The 15,207-nt window shown below is 37.4% G+C and overlaps 1 protein-coding gene across 1 annotated transcript in view; it reads right to left on the bottom strand.

The window, feature by feature from the left end:
• The window catches only part of LPCAT2 (lysophosphatidylcholine acyltransferase 2), a 64,763-nt gene that overhangs the window by 38,249 nt on the left and 11,307 nt on the right, over positions 1-15,207 (bottom strand). Inside the window, exons 5-8 of the mRNA XM_060083718.1 lie at positions 14,722-14,782; positions 13,771-13,829; positions 12,464-12,498; positions 9,317-9,371 (exon numbers count right to left, since the gene is read on the bottom strand). Of these exons, the coding sequence (XP_059939701.1) occupies positions 9,317-9,371; positions 12,464-12,498; positions 13,771-13,829; positions 14,722-14,782 (210 nt within the window). The remainder of the gene's footprint in view (positions 1-9,316; positions 9,372-12,463; positions 12,499-13,770; positions 13,830-14,721; positions 14,783-15,207) is intronic.

The raw sequence follows: 15,207 nt of genomic DNA, 5'->3' as shown, positions 1-15,207 counted from the left end.
TTGTTTTTGAACCCTTATATTGGCTTTCTACCATGTTTTGCTTTATCATTTTAAATTTTACTCTTTTTTCTCCACTTGATATTCTGTGATACCTCATTTGTACTATTCTTGTTTTTAATTATAGTTTCCTAACATTAACAAGCTTTCAGTGCTATATTTAAGTCATTGTACATGTTTTGAGCACCCGGCAAGATGAACAGGACCCTAATTCCCACTCTAAAGAAGATCCATATTTTAACAGGATAGATTGACACAACACACACTAACTATAATTACCCCTATAATGATAGGACTTAAAAGCTTAATTAACTTACTTAAAGTTATATGGGTCACGTGACTAGCATTCAGCTCAAGGCCTGTCAGACTTTAAAACCCTTGTTTTCCCCACTAAACCATCCTTCCTGGAGTACGAACACAAGGGATAGGAAATGATTAATTTGGTCGGGGGCTGGGAAAAGCAACCAAAGAGGTTTTATAGAAGAGCTAATACTTGATCTTGACTTTCTGAGGATAAACATGATCTTGCCAATTCCTACTGTTTATTAACTGAACCAGGCACCATGCTAGGTGTTTTATATGCATTATTTCATTTTACTAACCCTCCCAATTCTGGTCATAAGGAATTGGGGATCACAAAGATTAAATGACTTGCTCAAGATTTCATGGCTCATTTCCATTCAACAAATACTGCTTAAGCACACTGTTATATGCCAGGCACCACACTAAGCCTTGAAGACATGACAAGGAAGTTCTGCCCTCAAGGAGTTCTTCATGCAGTGGGGAATAAATGTACGATACAGCGAGCTAAGTCCACCAATAAGGGCTATCATCCTTCAAGAACCTACTGTGTACTGGGTGCTTTATATAAGGGGTTTTATATGCTGAACTCTTTCAACAATTTCTTGAGGCAAATTCTACCATTTCCCTTTGATAGGTAAAGAATGTGGCTCCGAGAGGTTAAACGATATAGCTAAGCCACACACAAATGGCAGGGTCACAATTTGAAAGAAAAGTAAATATCTGTATAAATAACACCACTTTCAGACTCACATGGACCTGTTTTCAAGCTTGTTAACCATGCTTAAGAAGCCTACGGGCAACAGTGACTCAGAGATGACGTTTAAGCAAGGGAGTGAAATGACCCGGTCCAAGTTTTTGAGCAGTAACTTTGGTGTCAGGGAGTGGATAACCAAAGAGGAAGAGGCTCAGAGCAGGGAGAGCCCCTGGAGGCAACCACAATCACTTTGTGACTGATGGTAAGACCATGAATAGAGGGAGGGTGTACGGGCCAGCATGGACCCAACTGGCATTTTTAGGATAAAATGGACAGAAATCATAGGATAATGTGCTATTTGCTATTTTACTTCTCACACTTATTTTATTAACATCCTCTCCAAGAGGACAGTGGCATTCTGCGGAGACAGCACTAGGCCCGGATTGATGCCTTGGCTCTGCTGTGAGATCCTGGAAAAGTCATTTAGCCTTTATAGGCCTCAATTCCCTCTCTTGTCAAAGGAAAAAGTTTGAGTAGATGCCGTCTAAGGTCCTTTCCAACTGGACTTCTAAGTCTATCTTTTTGCTTAGTATCCAGTCATTCTTTAAGATGGAAAAATAAACTAAGCCACCAGAGGTCCCCACATCACTTATATATCCAGAGCAATGAAAAATCTTTGCAAATAAATATTTCTAAAAATTCCCTCTATCCTGTTCTAGTAAAATCTCTTATAGTTGCTTAGGATGAAATCCAAGGAAGAAAACTATGTTAAAATCAATGTTCATAAAAACCTAACAAAATAATACAATTAAAGTTTTAAATTGCCATGTAATTCTTCATTAAAATAAGCTAAATGCTCATTTATAATACACTTGATTGGTAGGTTATAAAAGTTCATACTGAAAACCCTAAAAAATAAATTGCTGTTACACCGTTAACCAAACACAATACAATGAACTATGGGTTTGGTTCCTTTTAGTGCAGGGAATATTTTCCATAAAATGATTTTTAATAATGCTCATATTGGCATGGCGTTTTATTCTTGAGAAAAATAATTCCCCTGAGAGTTCAAAACAGTTAAAAGCCTGGATTTGATACTCACTGGTCTTGGAGGCCCCCATGCCTCCTGAGAAGCAATTCAGTGGAAATTCTAATAAAAAGTCATCTCTCCTTGGATAAGATCTTGCCCTCTATATCACATTTCCAATTTGTACAAAGTCATTCAAGGGTCACAGCATGAACATATCTTTTACTTGGGAAGGAAGATCAGCCAGAGAGAGGGGAACGTGATTGTCATTATCTATTACTGAACACTAATACACACCTAAATACCCCAGTGACCCCAGGACCGCAAGTTATCCTTTCTACCTTTATCTTCTCTCCTTATCCCCAGTATCCACGTTGATGGACCATCTTGATTTCACACCCCTTCATCTGGCCACAGATATTCTTCTCAACTCCACCTTGGCCATGGAAAAAACATGCAATTCTAGTTCCTCCTCTGACAAGTTCTTCCATGAGAGTTTCCCCTCATTACCTATTAGTGTTTACTTCACCCCTAACCTGGTCCTGCAGAGACCGCAAGAAACTGACGGTCACCCTCAGAAACTATTCATCCCTCTCTACCACCCCCTGCTGACACCATCTGTCTGCCTGTCTACACTGGACTTTGAGAATCAGACACTTCTCTATGACCTTTCTGTCACCTAGAATCTGTCACTTCTGCCACAGGCAGGGCACTAATCACATACTCGGTCACCTCTCCTGATCCCGCCTCCCTAATCCTGTTAGACAGCGATGCTAACTGAGAGATGCTAAACAAAGGTACAAAATCTTACTGGCTGAGGCTACTACAAATTCATGTTCAGTTCCTTGGAGCTGCTTGAAAAACTATGTAATTTCCCAAGGTGACCATGCTGCCTCCAAACATAAAAAAATACTTTTTTGTTTCTGCTGTTGAAGATCTTCTTTTATCTTTCTAATCTCTGTAGGTGGGCCAAAATATATGATCTCAACACTGGGTCTATTTCTTTAATGTTGATGTGATGGGTGAGGATCAAGTTACTTAAATCGAACCTCACTGCTGCTTGGCAGCCCTCTTCTGTCCCTCTTTGACCTGCTGCCATCATATTTTCCTGTTTCAAACATGTTCCTTGCTTCTCAAGTTGCAATTCCACTTTCATCTCAATGATACTTCATTTCCAACTTTAGAAAGAAGACAGTGAAGGAGTTCAGGACATGCAACTGCAAAATGTGCCACTTGGGTATATCAATTATTTTGAGCTGTAGGCACTTAAAAACAGCACTGCAGGGAGAGGCTTTCTCTGAACTTCCCTTATCTGCCCAAGACAGATCCTCCAAAAAGAACTCAATTGTCCTAAATGTGCTCCTGGGGAATTTCATCAAACAGGGAAGACTGACTCTCATCAGAGGGGAGGAGACTAGAAGTCAACATCACACCCAGACAAACTTTATCACACACCATCATGTCTCCTATCTGTTCTAAGGGCCCACTGGTCTTTCTTAAAAATCATTTACTCTCCCCTAAGTGGCCTAGGCCCTCCCTCCCCTGCTTCTTTTTTTCTTTAATTTGAAACTTTTATTTCTGCTATAAACTGTGTGGAAGCTCTAATTCATCTTGTTTTTAAATTGGAGTAAAATTGCTTTACAATGTGCTGGTTTCTGCTGTACAATGAAGTGAATCAGCCATATGTATACCTATATCCCCTCTCTCCTGGACCTCCCTCCCTCCCCATCCCACCCATCTAGATCGTCACAGAGCACCAAGCTGAGCTCCCTGTGCTATACAGCAGGTTCCCACGTATTTACGTCAAAACTAATCTCCCAATTCGTCCCACCCTCTTCTTCCCCATGTCCGCATGTCCGTTCTCTACGTCTACGTCTCTATTCCTGCCCTACAAATAGGTTCATATGTACCATTTTTCTAGATTCCACATATATGCATTAATATATGATACTTGTTTTTCTCTTTCTGGCTTACTTCACGCTGTATGACAGACTCTAGGTCCATCCACATCTCTACAAATGACCCAATTTCGTTCCTTTTTATGGCTGAGTAATATTCCATTGTATATATGTACCACATCTTCTTTATCCATTCATCTATCATTGGACATTTAGGTTGTTTCCACGTCCTGGCTATTGTAAATAGTGCTGCAATCAACATTGGGGTACATGTGTCCTTTTGAATTATGGTTTTCTCAGGGTATATGCCCAGTAGTGGGATTGCTGGGTCATATGGTAGTTCTATTTTTAGTTTTTTAAGGAACCTCCATACTGTTCTCCATAGTGGCTGTATCCCCTGCTTCTTTTAATATGGTATATAAGCTCTCAAATCTCACTGTTTGGGGTATTCACTTTTTATTCCCTGTGATGCCCTTGTGCATATCATATTAAAACTTAATAAATTTGTATATCTTTTCTGCTGTTAATCTGCCTATTATCAGTTTATTTCACAGACCCAGGAATCAGACCTGGGTGGGTAGAGGGAAGTCTTTCCTCCCTGACAGCATCCTGTGTAAACTTCGTCAATTCCCTTTCCCGTTGCACCTGAGATGGGCTCCACAGCTCCAGCCCCCTCCTCACTGCAGTATCACCTCTTCCCTCACCCTGCTTACTCTGTACCATCTTGACCCAGATGAGGAGGAGACTAACTGGCCTGTCTCCCACACCAGCACCTCTAGTTTGCACTTTTGGTCCCAGAGCCTCCTACCTCTTCTTGGGCCTTAGACTGCACACAAGATAAAGCCCAAATTTCCCTGCCTATTGTTTAAGGCTTTCCATTACCCAGAACCAGTCCTTTACATGAATACTCACTACCAGTGAGTCTGGTGTATTCATTTTTTACTAACCACATCAAGCACATTCCTTTCTATTAAATAAGTGATGATGAGAGGGAAAAAGACTGACAAGTGACGACGCTACAGTCAACTTTTTCTTCTTCTAAGGAACAGAAAAGGATTTTAACAGGTGAATCTTAAGAAATGTGCAGTTTTGGGAATTCCCTGGCGGTCCAGTGGTTAGGACTTGGTGCTGTCACTGCTGGGCCTGGGGTTCAATCCCTGGTCACGGAACTAAGATCCCACAAGCCGCGCAGTTCAGCCAAAAAAAAAAAAAAGAAAGAAAGAAAAAGAAGAAGAAAAGTGCAGTTCTAGTTCTGCTCGTGATTCTCCTTTACAGTCTTCAAAAGGAGAAATGCAAAAGAAGAAAGGTTTTATGAACAATGTTTTATGAACATTAGCTCCTTCCTTTTTAAAAGAACAGGAAAATCTAGTTGATAAGGTGAATAAAGGTTAATGCCTAACTCACCACATACTAGCACACAAGCAACCTGATTAAATCCTCAGAACCCTATAAAACAGGTATTATTATCCCCCTTTGACCAGTGAGAACACAGGCTTAGAGCGGTTTAAGTAATTTGCTCAAGCAAATACAGGTAAGTACTAGCAGAACTGGAACAAAAACCCCAGCTAACGTTCTTCTTGTAGCACTCTATTTCTCCACTTACAAATTCCAGAATTCTACCAAGTTCCAGAAGAAATTACCTCTGTTAGAACAAGTACATATGGGGTGTGTTGTGTGTGTATGTATGTATGTATTTGTGTGATGGTTTTCTAAAAGGCCCGTTTTAGATTAAAAACTACACATCATTTTAGTGCATTTGTATATTTAAATAAACTATATAAATGTATTTGAAATTTCTCTAAGTAATTAGCTTTAAGAGATTTAAAAAGTGATATATTTCTATAGGTGTTGACCATAACACTCATTATTATAATCCTTTCCTACATCAGAAATTTTTTAATGAAAAAAAAACACCTCTATCACAAGGCAATGAATTACCTACCATTAAGTAATGCCAGCAGCCACTAGAAGCTCACTATAAGCTTTGCCAAGGAATTTTTCCTAAAGCAAAATATGTATGTCTACAGACAAATCATTTTTATGTATCTCTAAATACAATGGATGGCTTTAAAGTCAACATATTTTGAATGCAAACTAAGATATAGCCCATGAAAAAGGAAACTGATTGTAGAGTCAATGTGAACGTCATGTTTCCATTCAGAAACTAGCTGTTATCCACAGAGTGCTATATAGTCTCACTTTGCTTATATTCTCTCTCATGAGGTAAAATAGAAGGCTCTTAATTTATGTCATATTTTGGAATGTTCCCTACTAGCTAGCTTATTCCCTATGCCCCTAAGCCATATGCTTATTAAGGAATACTTGTGGAGTAGCTGGCTGATAAAAGTGATCACTAAAAGATGCTTTAAGTACACCCACTATGCCACATTATGATTCAAAGAATAACTTTCAATAGAACCATTCTGTAGACACACATGGCATCATTGTTCAAAGATGCCACAAGACCAATTCCATAGGGCATGAGGTTTGGAACTTGTATTTTTAAGATCCAAGAGTCAAGAAAATAATAACCTTTTCAAAAATAAGTCTTTGTGTTGGGGAAGCAGAGAAGGAGTGGGTAAGGAAATAGTCCTAAATATTATATTCCCTAGATTTTTAGATATCTGATCATTTTGGTAATTAAAGAGATTGATAATCATCATTAATGAGGGGAGACTTGTGAAACTAAAGGATACAGCCTTCAACATACTGAGAAGTCCTTGACTCACAAGAACAAGTGTGTCTAAATGGACATTTTCGTAATAATCCACTCATAGCTCATTTTAAAAACCATAAAGTTAAGGCTATATTCTTGAATAATACATCTTGAATTAGGTTTACCTAATTAATATTCAAGAAGGTCTAAAAACACATGTTAAAAATAATACCTAGGATTTCCATCCATTTTAAGAAAAAGGAAAGCAGAGGAGGTGCTTTTGAACAACCAAGACAACTGAAATTGTAGCAACTAAATGTACTGAGACTTCTGACTGAGCTGCATTGGGGCAGCTCAAGCTGGGCCTCCTCTGACGTGGTGGAAAAGCTGGAGCCTCAGAGCTAGTGCCCAGCCCCTGAGAGTCTTGAGCCAAGGTGTGGGTATACTTAGTGCCTGGCAGGCTGCTGGGATACATCTTCCAGTTACATCCCAACGGTGGGGAATTAAAAATATTCAAAAATCATAAAGTAGTTAGGAATCCCCTGGGTGAAAGGTAGACTCATAAATCTCAAATTAAATTACAGTTAAAATAAGAATACCCAGTTTGAAGCCTATTAAGTTTCCATCTTCTTACCCTGTACCACAATTCTTATACATCAAATCCCTACCTATTCAGCTTTTTTCAACTGGTTGAAAGCCATTTTGTGTGTGAAGTTATCAAGCAAAGGATATATTCTTTTATTTGCAGAAAATATTATCCAAACAGGTCTGAGAACAGGTTGGAGAATGCAAATATTGTAATTGAAAAGAAAGAAGGACAGCCATGACCTGGAAAGGAAATGTGGTAATAGTGGTCAGGGCAAAAGCATGAGGAATTTGCATACCTCTGTTGTAACACAATTTGACCACTGACACGTGTGCTAGACAAAAAAAATGTACAGTTCTATGTGCATTTCCACATCTATTGCTAGATTTCATCTTAGCTAAAGAGGGGTAAATTTAGAGGAAGGAACAGCATATATATATATAAACAGCATCTTCCAAATTTGCAGAGAAGATAGTATGGCTGTTTTAAGTATGGGTTTTCTTATTTATTTATTTTTTTTTAGAGAAAGAAAACAGGGCTTCCCTGGTGGCGCAGTGGTTGAGAGTCCGCCTGCCGATGCAGGGAACGCAGGTTTGTGCCCCGGTCTGGGAAGATCCCACATGCCGTGGAGCGGCTGGGCCCGTGAGCCATGGCCGCTGAGCCTGTGCGTCCGGAGCCTGTGCTCTGCGATGGGAGAGTCCACAACAGTGAGAGGCCCGCGTATCGCAAAAAAAAAAAAAAAAGAAAAAGAAAGAAAGAAAACAGGGCTAGCTATCTGAGCAGCTTTTCAAGAAGGAAGAGCAGTGCTCAGTCGAAGTACTTAGAAATAATAAGATATTTCTTTCTACCAGGGTTTCCCAAAATGTATTCTATGGAAACTGGCTCTAGGAGGTATCCTAGAGAAAAAAGGGGTTCAGTGGTCAAACATTTCAAAGGCACTGAGAAGTCTTGAGAAAAGAAATCTGATTCATTTTATTTACCCTGGTACTTCCTAAACTTATTAGGATACAGATTAGTTTTTTTCTCTAGAAACATCTAAGTATATTCCAAGATCTAGTGTTTTCTGGGCACACTGAGAGATACTGAGTGGGGAGGTGTGGCATATAATTAGTAAACAGGTATTTTCAAGGCAGGCAGGCAGACAACCTGCAAGTGTCAAGAAAAATTTCACTGAAGTTAAATTCACTTTGACATAATCTGCCCTCCTACATCATTTGGTATTGCTGACAACACCTAAATGGCTGAACAACCAAGCTATCCAACAAAATAAAATAGGATTCTTGTGACTTCCATTACACAGTCCTGTCACCTGGAGCACTGGCCCCCTGCTCAGAACTCTGAATTACATATGCAAACTTAAGGTTTTCATTACAAAAGCCATGGATGCAATTGGAAAATCCAGGCAAGAGTCTGGAGAACCACTATTCTGACCCTCTCTCTTCAGAGGCTACCTGAGGGTATCACTAAAGCCAACGAGATTCTGAATTCAGGGGTTCATTATTCCATGTCATTCCTGGAAACTAAGCATAGTTCTTGGAATCAACCTTCAGAGTCTTAAAAATCTGGTCAGAATTTTCAGAACATTCTAATCACTCCTCCAGTGTTACAGCCTGTTACTGTGACTTAAACTGAAAAACTGTCCTGTGAAAGATGGTATGAGCTGCCTTCACGGCTCATACAACATGATTTCCTCAGGCTTTCCATGTGCAGATTGATTCCAAAAGTGAGGGTTTCTCACTCTGTACCTCTCCCACAATCTCTCAGCTTTCAGAGAACATACTTCTCCAAGAAGTTGTGGGGTTCTACCAGCTACTGTAGTTCCTTTGGTCAGGATGTGAAGGTATATCATACAACTTGGCAGAGGTCAGCACTAAAAGGACTAAAAGATAGGAACGGATGATGCAAATCTGGCCAGCCAGGGTGGTGACATGCTGGAAGTTCCCAGAAGTTAGGAAACTGTGTTTCCTAACACAGTTCTAAGGGCTAGGGTTGACAGACTGGGTTTAGGCACACAATTTGCAAAAGACCAGGGTTTATTTTCAAGGTGGCGGATTTAACTTCCAATCTTTCTACATCTGGTCTCTCTAGACTAAAAATTCACAATGAAAGGTAAGGCCAAATCTTAGGCTCCAAGGCTACATTTTGAACCACTTACCTCAACTTCCACCTTTGTGAAGGGCTGGCACCAAGTGAGCACACAAAGTTGAATGCTGAAGAGAAAAAAAGAAAAGGCCATCTTTATGTAGTAATACAAGTACCATCTAATATTACTGAACAATCTTTTCTTTACATACAAGCAACCCTATGTCACTTTTTGTATGTATTCTGCATTTATAAATGCCACACTGTAGCTATAACACTTCTTGGGTTTAGAGAACTATTGTTGATATTCAAAAGTTAAATTGCCGAATGCAATACCAAATATGTATTTGTGGGTCAGAGCCACAGCTCAGCAGACTAAACCCCAAATTTGAAGTCTTCTTGACAGCTAAGACTCATAGGCCTAGAGAAACTAACCATGGTCACGTTTTAAGGTACATTAATGTGTTTATAGAAAAACTGCTGAGTAGAACATTACATTACTAAATTCTTTTCTAATATTAAAAAAAACCACCAGTGGGCCTTTCCTTAAAAGTCAATACTTTATCATCATTGTCCCAGTTATTAATAAATGTTTTAGCTATGGGGAAATTTTCTGAAAAGTTTCCGATTTCATTGTAAAGCTAGACAAAGGCTTTCTTTAAAGTGGTTATAATCAATCCTTTCAAAGATAATTTTTGAAATGGTTCCTACTTGCAGCTTTCCAGTGTATATTTAGACTCTCTGGATAAGATTTCTACGGGACTTTTATTTCGCCTCATGTAGACGGATGACCCAGAAGTCAGGCAGGGTAAATTAGACTACATGTTTAAGAAAACAACCAACCAAGCTTTTTTTGCTATTAAGAAATTAAAATATGATTTACCTGTAAAAACTTCTTGAAGGGACTTACTTAAGACAAGGAATTTAGGAATCCAAACAAGGAATTTACTTAAAAGAAGGAATTTAGGAAACAGGTTTATTAATTCCATAATTAATTATAAATTGTTAATGTGTCAGTTCTCATATCTTCTGTTTGAAAGGGAAAGAATCTTTTACTATCAACTCCAAGCCACAAAGCCAATCCAGATTATCTATCATTAAGTAAATTGTTCTTTAATGATTTAAATTGAGCTTTGGAATTCAATGACTTTAATACATATTTTGTTCTGAAAATTCTGAATGCTGTTAAAGAAAAAAAAAAAACACAAATGAAACCACACACAAGATCTCTTTAAACTTGACTTGTCCACACTACAGACAAACCAAACAACACTTCTTAGACTGACATAAAACAGCTTTTCCAAGGCTTTCCCTTCTTGATGGTTAGTCCCTGAGCCTCCTCTTCCCTAGGACATCTGCTTTGGTGTAAAATCCCTTCCCTAGATCCTGAGTCAGAGTAGTACTTGGAGCCAGGGCAACTGAGAGAACTGATTTAGAAGTAAGAGACATAGTGCTAAATATAACATGAAGATCAGAAGATAAAAGTGTAAACGAGAGGTTACCACACATAAGTGTGATGTGGCACTTGGATAAAACAACGTTGTATCTTTAGAAGATTTTGTGTTTGTTTATAAACCCTAAGAAATCTTTAACTCTGAAAATACTTTTTTTCCTTTCTTTGCTGAATCCTATTTTTCCCCCTCTGTCACACATTTCTCAGGTTAGAGCTTAGATTAACTCAACCACTCTATTTATCCCTGATCTCCCTTCCAGAAAAGCTTCCTATTTGACCTTCATATCCACCAGCCCAGCTGCAAAACCAAAGAAAGTCACAATGAACCCAAAGTCACTATCTCTATGAGGACTTAACTTGTAAAGGCCCCAAGGATGACACACCTCTGGAAATATAAATATGTTATCCCCTCAATTTTCAGGCACTTCTTTTTCTAAAATGCTCTCACACTACTTGTTTCTCCTACTTTTCCCTTGTATAGAAGCTGAAAACGAGGAATTCGTAATTAGTAATGACAGGAAATATGTATTCTAGCCAAGGGAATAGACTGATTTCCTGTAGGGTTAAAGATAGCATAATGTCTAGATACCTTTTACAATTTATGTTCCTTATTTTTGGTGTTGTTCACTTAACTTCAACTACGAGGGACTGAAGTATAACAGGAACATAAATGTCTCAGGCGTATCAATATTTATTAACACATGTAATTGGCCCATCTATTCTGATTTAAATGTATCATTTCAAAGCAACTTACATACACAAAAAAATGGAGAAAATAAGTATGTTGTAGTTAAAAAAATCTAATTTTCAGAAGTTGTTTGGATTGTCTACAATGTACTTGAAGGCAAACGGCGATTTCTTTTAAATACTTCCAAGTGATCGTCACCTATCCATCAATAATTTGAGCTCTGTGTATAACAGTATCAAAAGGCATTACTTCATAAGTCCTGGGAAAGTCCTCAAATCCAAAATATAAACAGGCTGTCTTTAAAAAATTTTTTTAAGTTTGGGAGAGGTTTATTTATTTTTTTTCTCTTCTGCCACCCAAAGCCAGCCAGGTTCCTTGAGGTGAACATAGAGGGATGTCGACACTCTCCATGCAGGTAAAGGACCAAAGGAGGCACGTAAACAGGCAGGGGAGCTAAACAAAAGAACTTCTTGAGAGAAAGTAAGATTCTACATGTTCTGCTCTTTTTAAAAGGTCTATTTCACTTCAGCTAGCTTAACAGTGAAACTGTATTCTTCTCTTCAACATTTATAGAAACTGCTGATCCCTAGGCTCTTAAAATCCAAGAGTGGAAGTGAAAGCTTGGTTAGCTATTTCCTCAACTCAAATCAGACACATCACAACTATTTCAGACCATATGACTAAACTGCTCTGGACTGTTTAAATGAATACAGTAAAATAAAGATGGAGACACCAGATAATGCTAAATTTGCAATGGGAATGAAACTACAAAACTTAAGCTAAGTAGGATGCAAATGAGATCACTGGAATGTTTCTTAAGAATTGGTAGATAAACACTTGAGACCCATTAGAACATGACAAACAACTAGAATTCTGCATGTGGCAGACACTGGGGTTTAATGGGCAAGATAGTTATGCTCTCTACAGAAACTTCTCAGTTACAAGATTTAAGGATCTGATTAGAAATCTTTACTTCTACAAAAACAAGGTTTTTTTTTTTTTAAAAAAAAAGAAGAACAAATTCTTTTTCTTCACTCGAATAAAATTTATATAAACTAATAATAATATAAGTGACTTACAATGTATATCCTTGCCATGTCCATGTCACAGTATCCTAGAATAACAATAGTATTTAAACTGTTAGTTCAGAGAAAAAATACCAAATAAAACAAAAATTTCATTTTGATACTGAATATACTTTCTTTCTGAATTAAAAGCAATATGCTGAAAAGTAAGACAAGCATAATATTATTGTTAAACAAGAGTCAACTGATCTATAAATTCTTGGATCACATACCTACATGGCAAAGATCTGTCTTCCATATGTAACCACCTATCTTTTTATGGAATTAAGTTGCTTTGAATTTTTAACAAAACTTGTGCATGCTTAACTATTTTTCTCCTAATATGAACATATCTGGATAATTAATTGGCTTACAAAAACCAGAATACATCAGTTCTCAAAAAAAAAAGTTTATTTGGGAAAATAAACTACAGTAGTGAGGTAGTGCACAGTGAAAGAATTTAAGTAAATGACAAATGCAAACCCACAGGTAGAAGTACACTGAGTAGAAATTTGATGAATTTTAATTTTTTAACTACAAGTGTCCAAGGTTGAGAAATAAGCCGCTGATAGAAAGTTGAATTAAGAGCTCAATCTTAAATGACATAGATCATTAATAATTACATCCCGCCTTTTAATGTAAATTCTCTAGTAAAGAAAGCTCCTCTCCGAAACAGAACGTCCCTCCCCCTGCCAAAAAACCGCTTTCTTTAGGAAAATGGTGATGCAGTCAATACCCAGAGAATGACAATGCTCCTCGCTGGGGCAGAAGAGTATTTCCTGATCCCACATGGACTTTCTGTAGGATGTTAGGTTCTTTTCAGATATTTTCTTATTTAAGCTATTTGCCAAGTGTCGCACAGCTACTAAGTACTGAGCCCGAAATTAAACACCAAGCCTTTTCCAAATTTATCCTACTACTTCAATCCTTCTCCATCAGTAATGACCATTGAATCAGGAGAAGTTGCTCCTTCTAGGCTTAATGAAAACTACAAATTTATGAAGAGTTTTCTGAAGTCCAGTCTAAGAGACCCTGAATCTGAGACTTAACCATACCATCACAGTGACTACAGGGTAGAAGCTAAGGAAATATCTTCCTATAGCTTAGTAATAGCAAAAGCAATATGTCAAATTGGTATCAACCAATATGTGCCTATCTTGCAAATTTTTAAAAACTAAATTGTAGCAAGGAGAATGAGTCTACCCATCTGCGCCCACCATTTATCTATTCATCTATTTTATTTATTCAAACAAAAGGGGTCCTAGAGAATTTGTGCTGTTTGGAATGTTGAGATTCTTCCCATAGTAAACTACGATGCTTACCAGCTTGTTTGGGTATCTGAGGAGAACTGGCTGCACTGGAACTCCTGGAATGAAGGCCCCTATAACCACATAGTGAAATTTTATAACATGCTCTTTACATGAACACAAACTTTACAGTGAATTAAAAAATTAATAATAAATGATGTAAATATGTTAAATGTTTTAAGAGCACATATAAACTATTGGTTAAATGTTGGTAAATCCCTGGTGTTAGCCAAAATGACAGATTTTTGAATTCAGAATTATGTAAGCAAAATACTAAATGTTATGCCCAAGTCACCTAAAATATTGCTTATATCTCCATTTGTTTTCATTTGCCAAATACCTATTATTCAACAGGATTAAAAAAACAGTAATGATGAAACCAAGACAAAGAGAAAATAAAGAGAAGAAAATCTAGTTGAAACCAAATGCGTGAACCCTAAACTACCACACTTGCTAGAATTGAGTTCTAACTTTGGCTGAGCATTCTAGTAGCCAATACAAAAACATTTTAAAGTATTAATAATTACTATGAAATGACATATGAAATTACAAATTACCATAAAATTCAAAACTTCATAATATTTTTAAAAGGAGTGAACCTTAGAAGGAACTGAAGGTATTTTAATGATAATTGAAGTAGGTTTTCTAACTTGATGACACAGGACCCCAAGTGTCTGTGAGGGTTATCTTTGGAGGAAAAGAAAAATCTGCTAGTGGTTTCTGCTCAAACACACACACACACACACACACACACACACACACGGGACATTCCAAGGAAGAAGGGGTTATGATACCAAAAGAGAAAGCAAAGGAGTGAGTTCTGTGGATCCACATCATTCAAAACATTTTATCAGAAAATAAAAAATGCTCCAAGCAAACTGACAAGTTATTTTGTATATTTATTAACAGATCATTGAGAAATCTTCCATACTACTTTGTCACAATACATAATTTAATTGATCTCACCTGGTTTAAAAGTAATCAAACAGGAACGATTAGTACAAGTACCTTCTGGGAAAACTAGTATCTTGGGAGAAAAGGAATAGATTTAATATTTCAGTCTAATTAATAGATTAGCTTTTTACTTGCTTTCTTAAGACTTTGCAAATAGTTGCCAATTTTTATAAAGCAAAAATAAAATAAAAGGCTAACACCTGATTCTAGTGAAAGCTAGAATCTGATTATTCGGTTTTGCTCTAGAAGAAGTGTAGTCTGACCATTAAGATAACTAGAAAATGAATTAAAGCTTTGAAGAGAGAATTCACATAGTAAATGTGAGATTTCTTAATGATGATGCTAATGATCTGAATAGGCTTCGAAGATGTAGACCCTGAATCATGGTCAAAGTGTGCATGTTAGGCAATATTAAATGCTTTCTTCTACTGCTGTACATCCTTAACCAAATCATTTCCTACTTCTTTGTTTCAGTTTTCCCATTAAATGATATTCCCT

Source organism: Mesoplodon densirostris, chromosome 19 (genome assembly GCF_025265405.1).
Source record: "Mesoplodon densirostris isolate mMesDen1 chromosome 19, mMesDen1 primary haplotype, whole genome shotgun sequence".
NCBI classification, from domain to species: Eukaryota; Metazoa; Chordata; class Mammalia; order Artiodactyla; family Ziphiidae; genus Mesoplodon; species Mesoplodon densirostris.
Note: the sequence above shows the minus strand (reverse complement) of the source record. Positions and strands in the feature narration are given on the sequence as shown.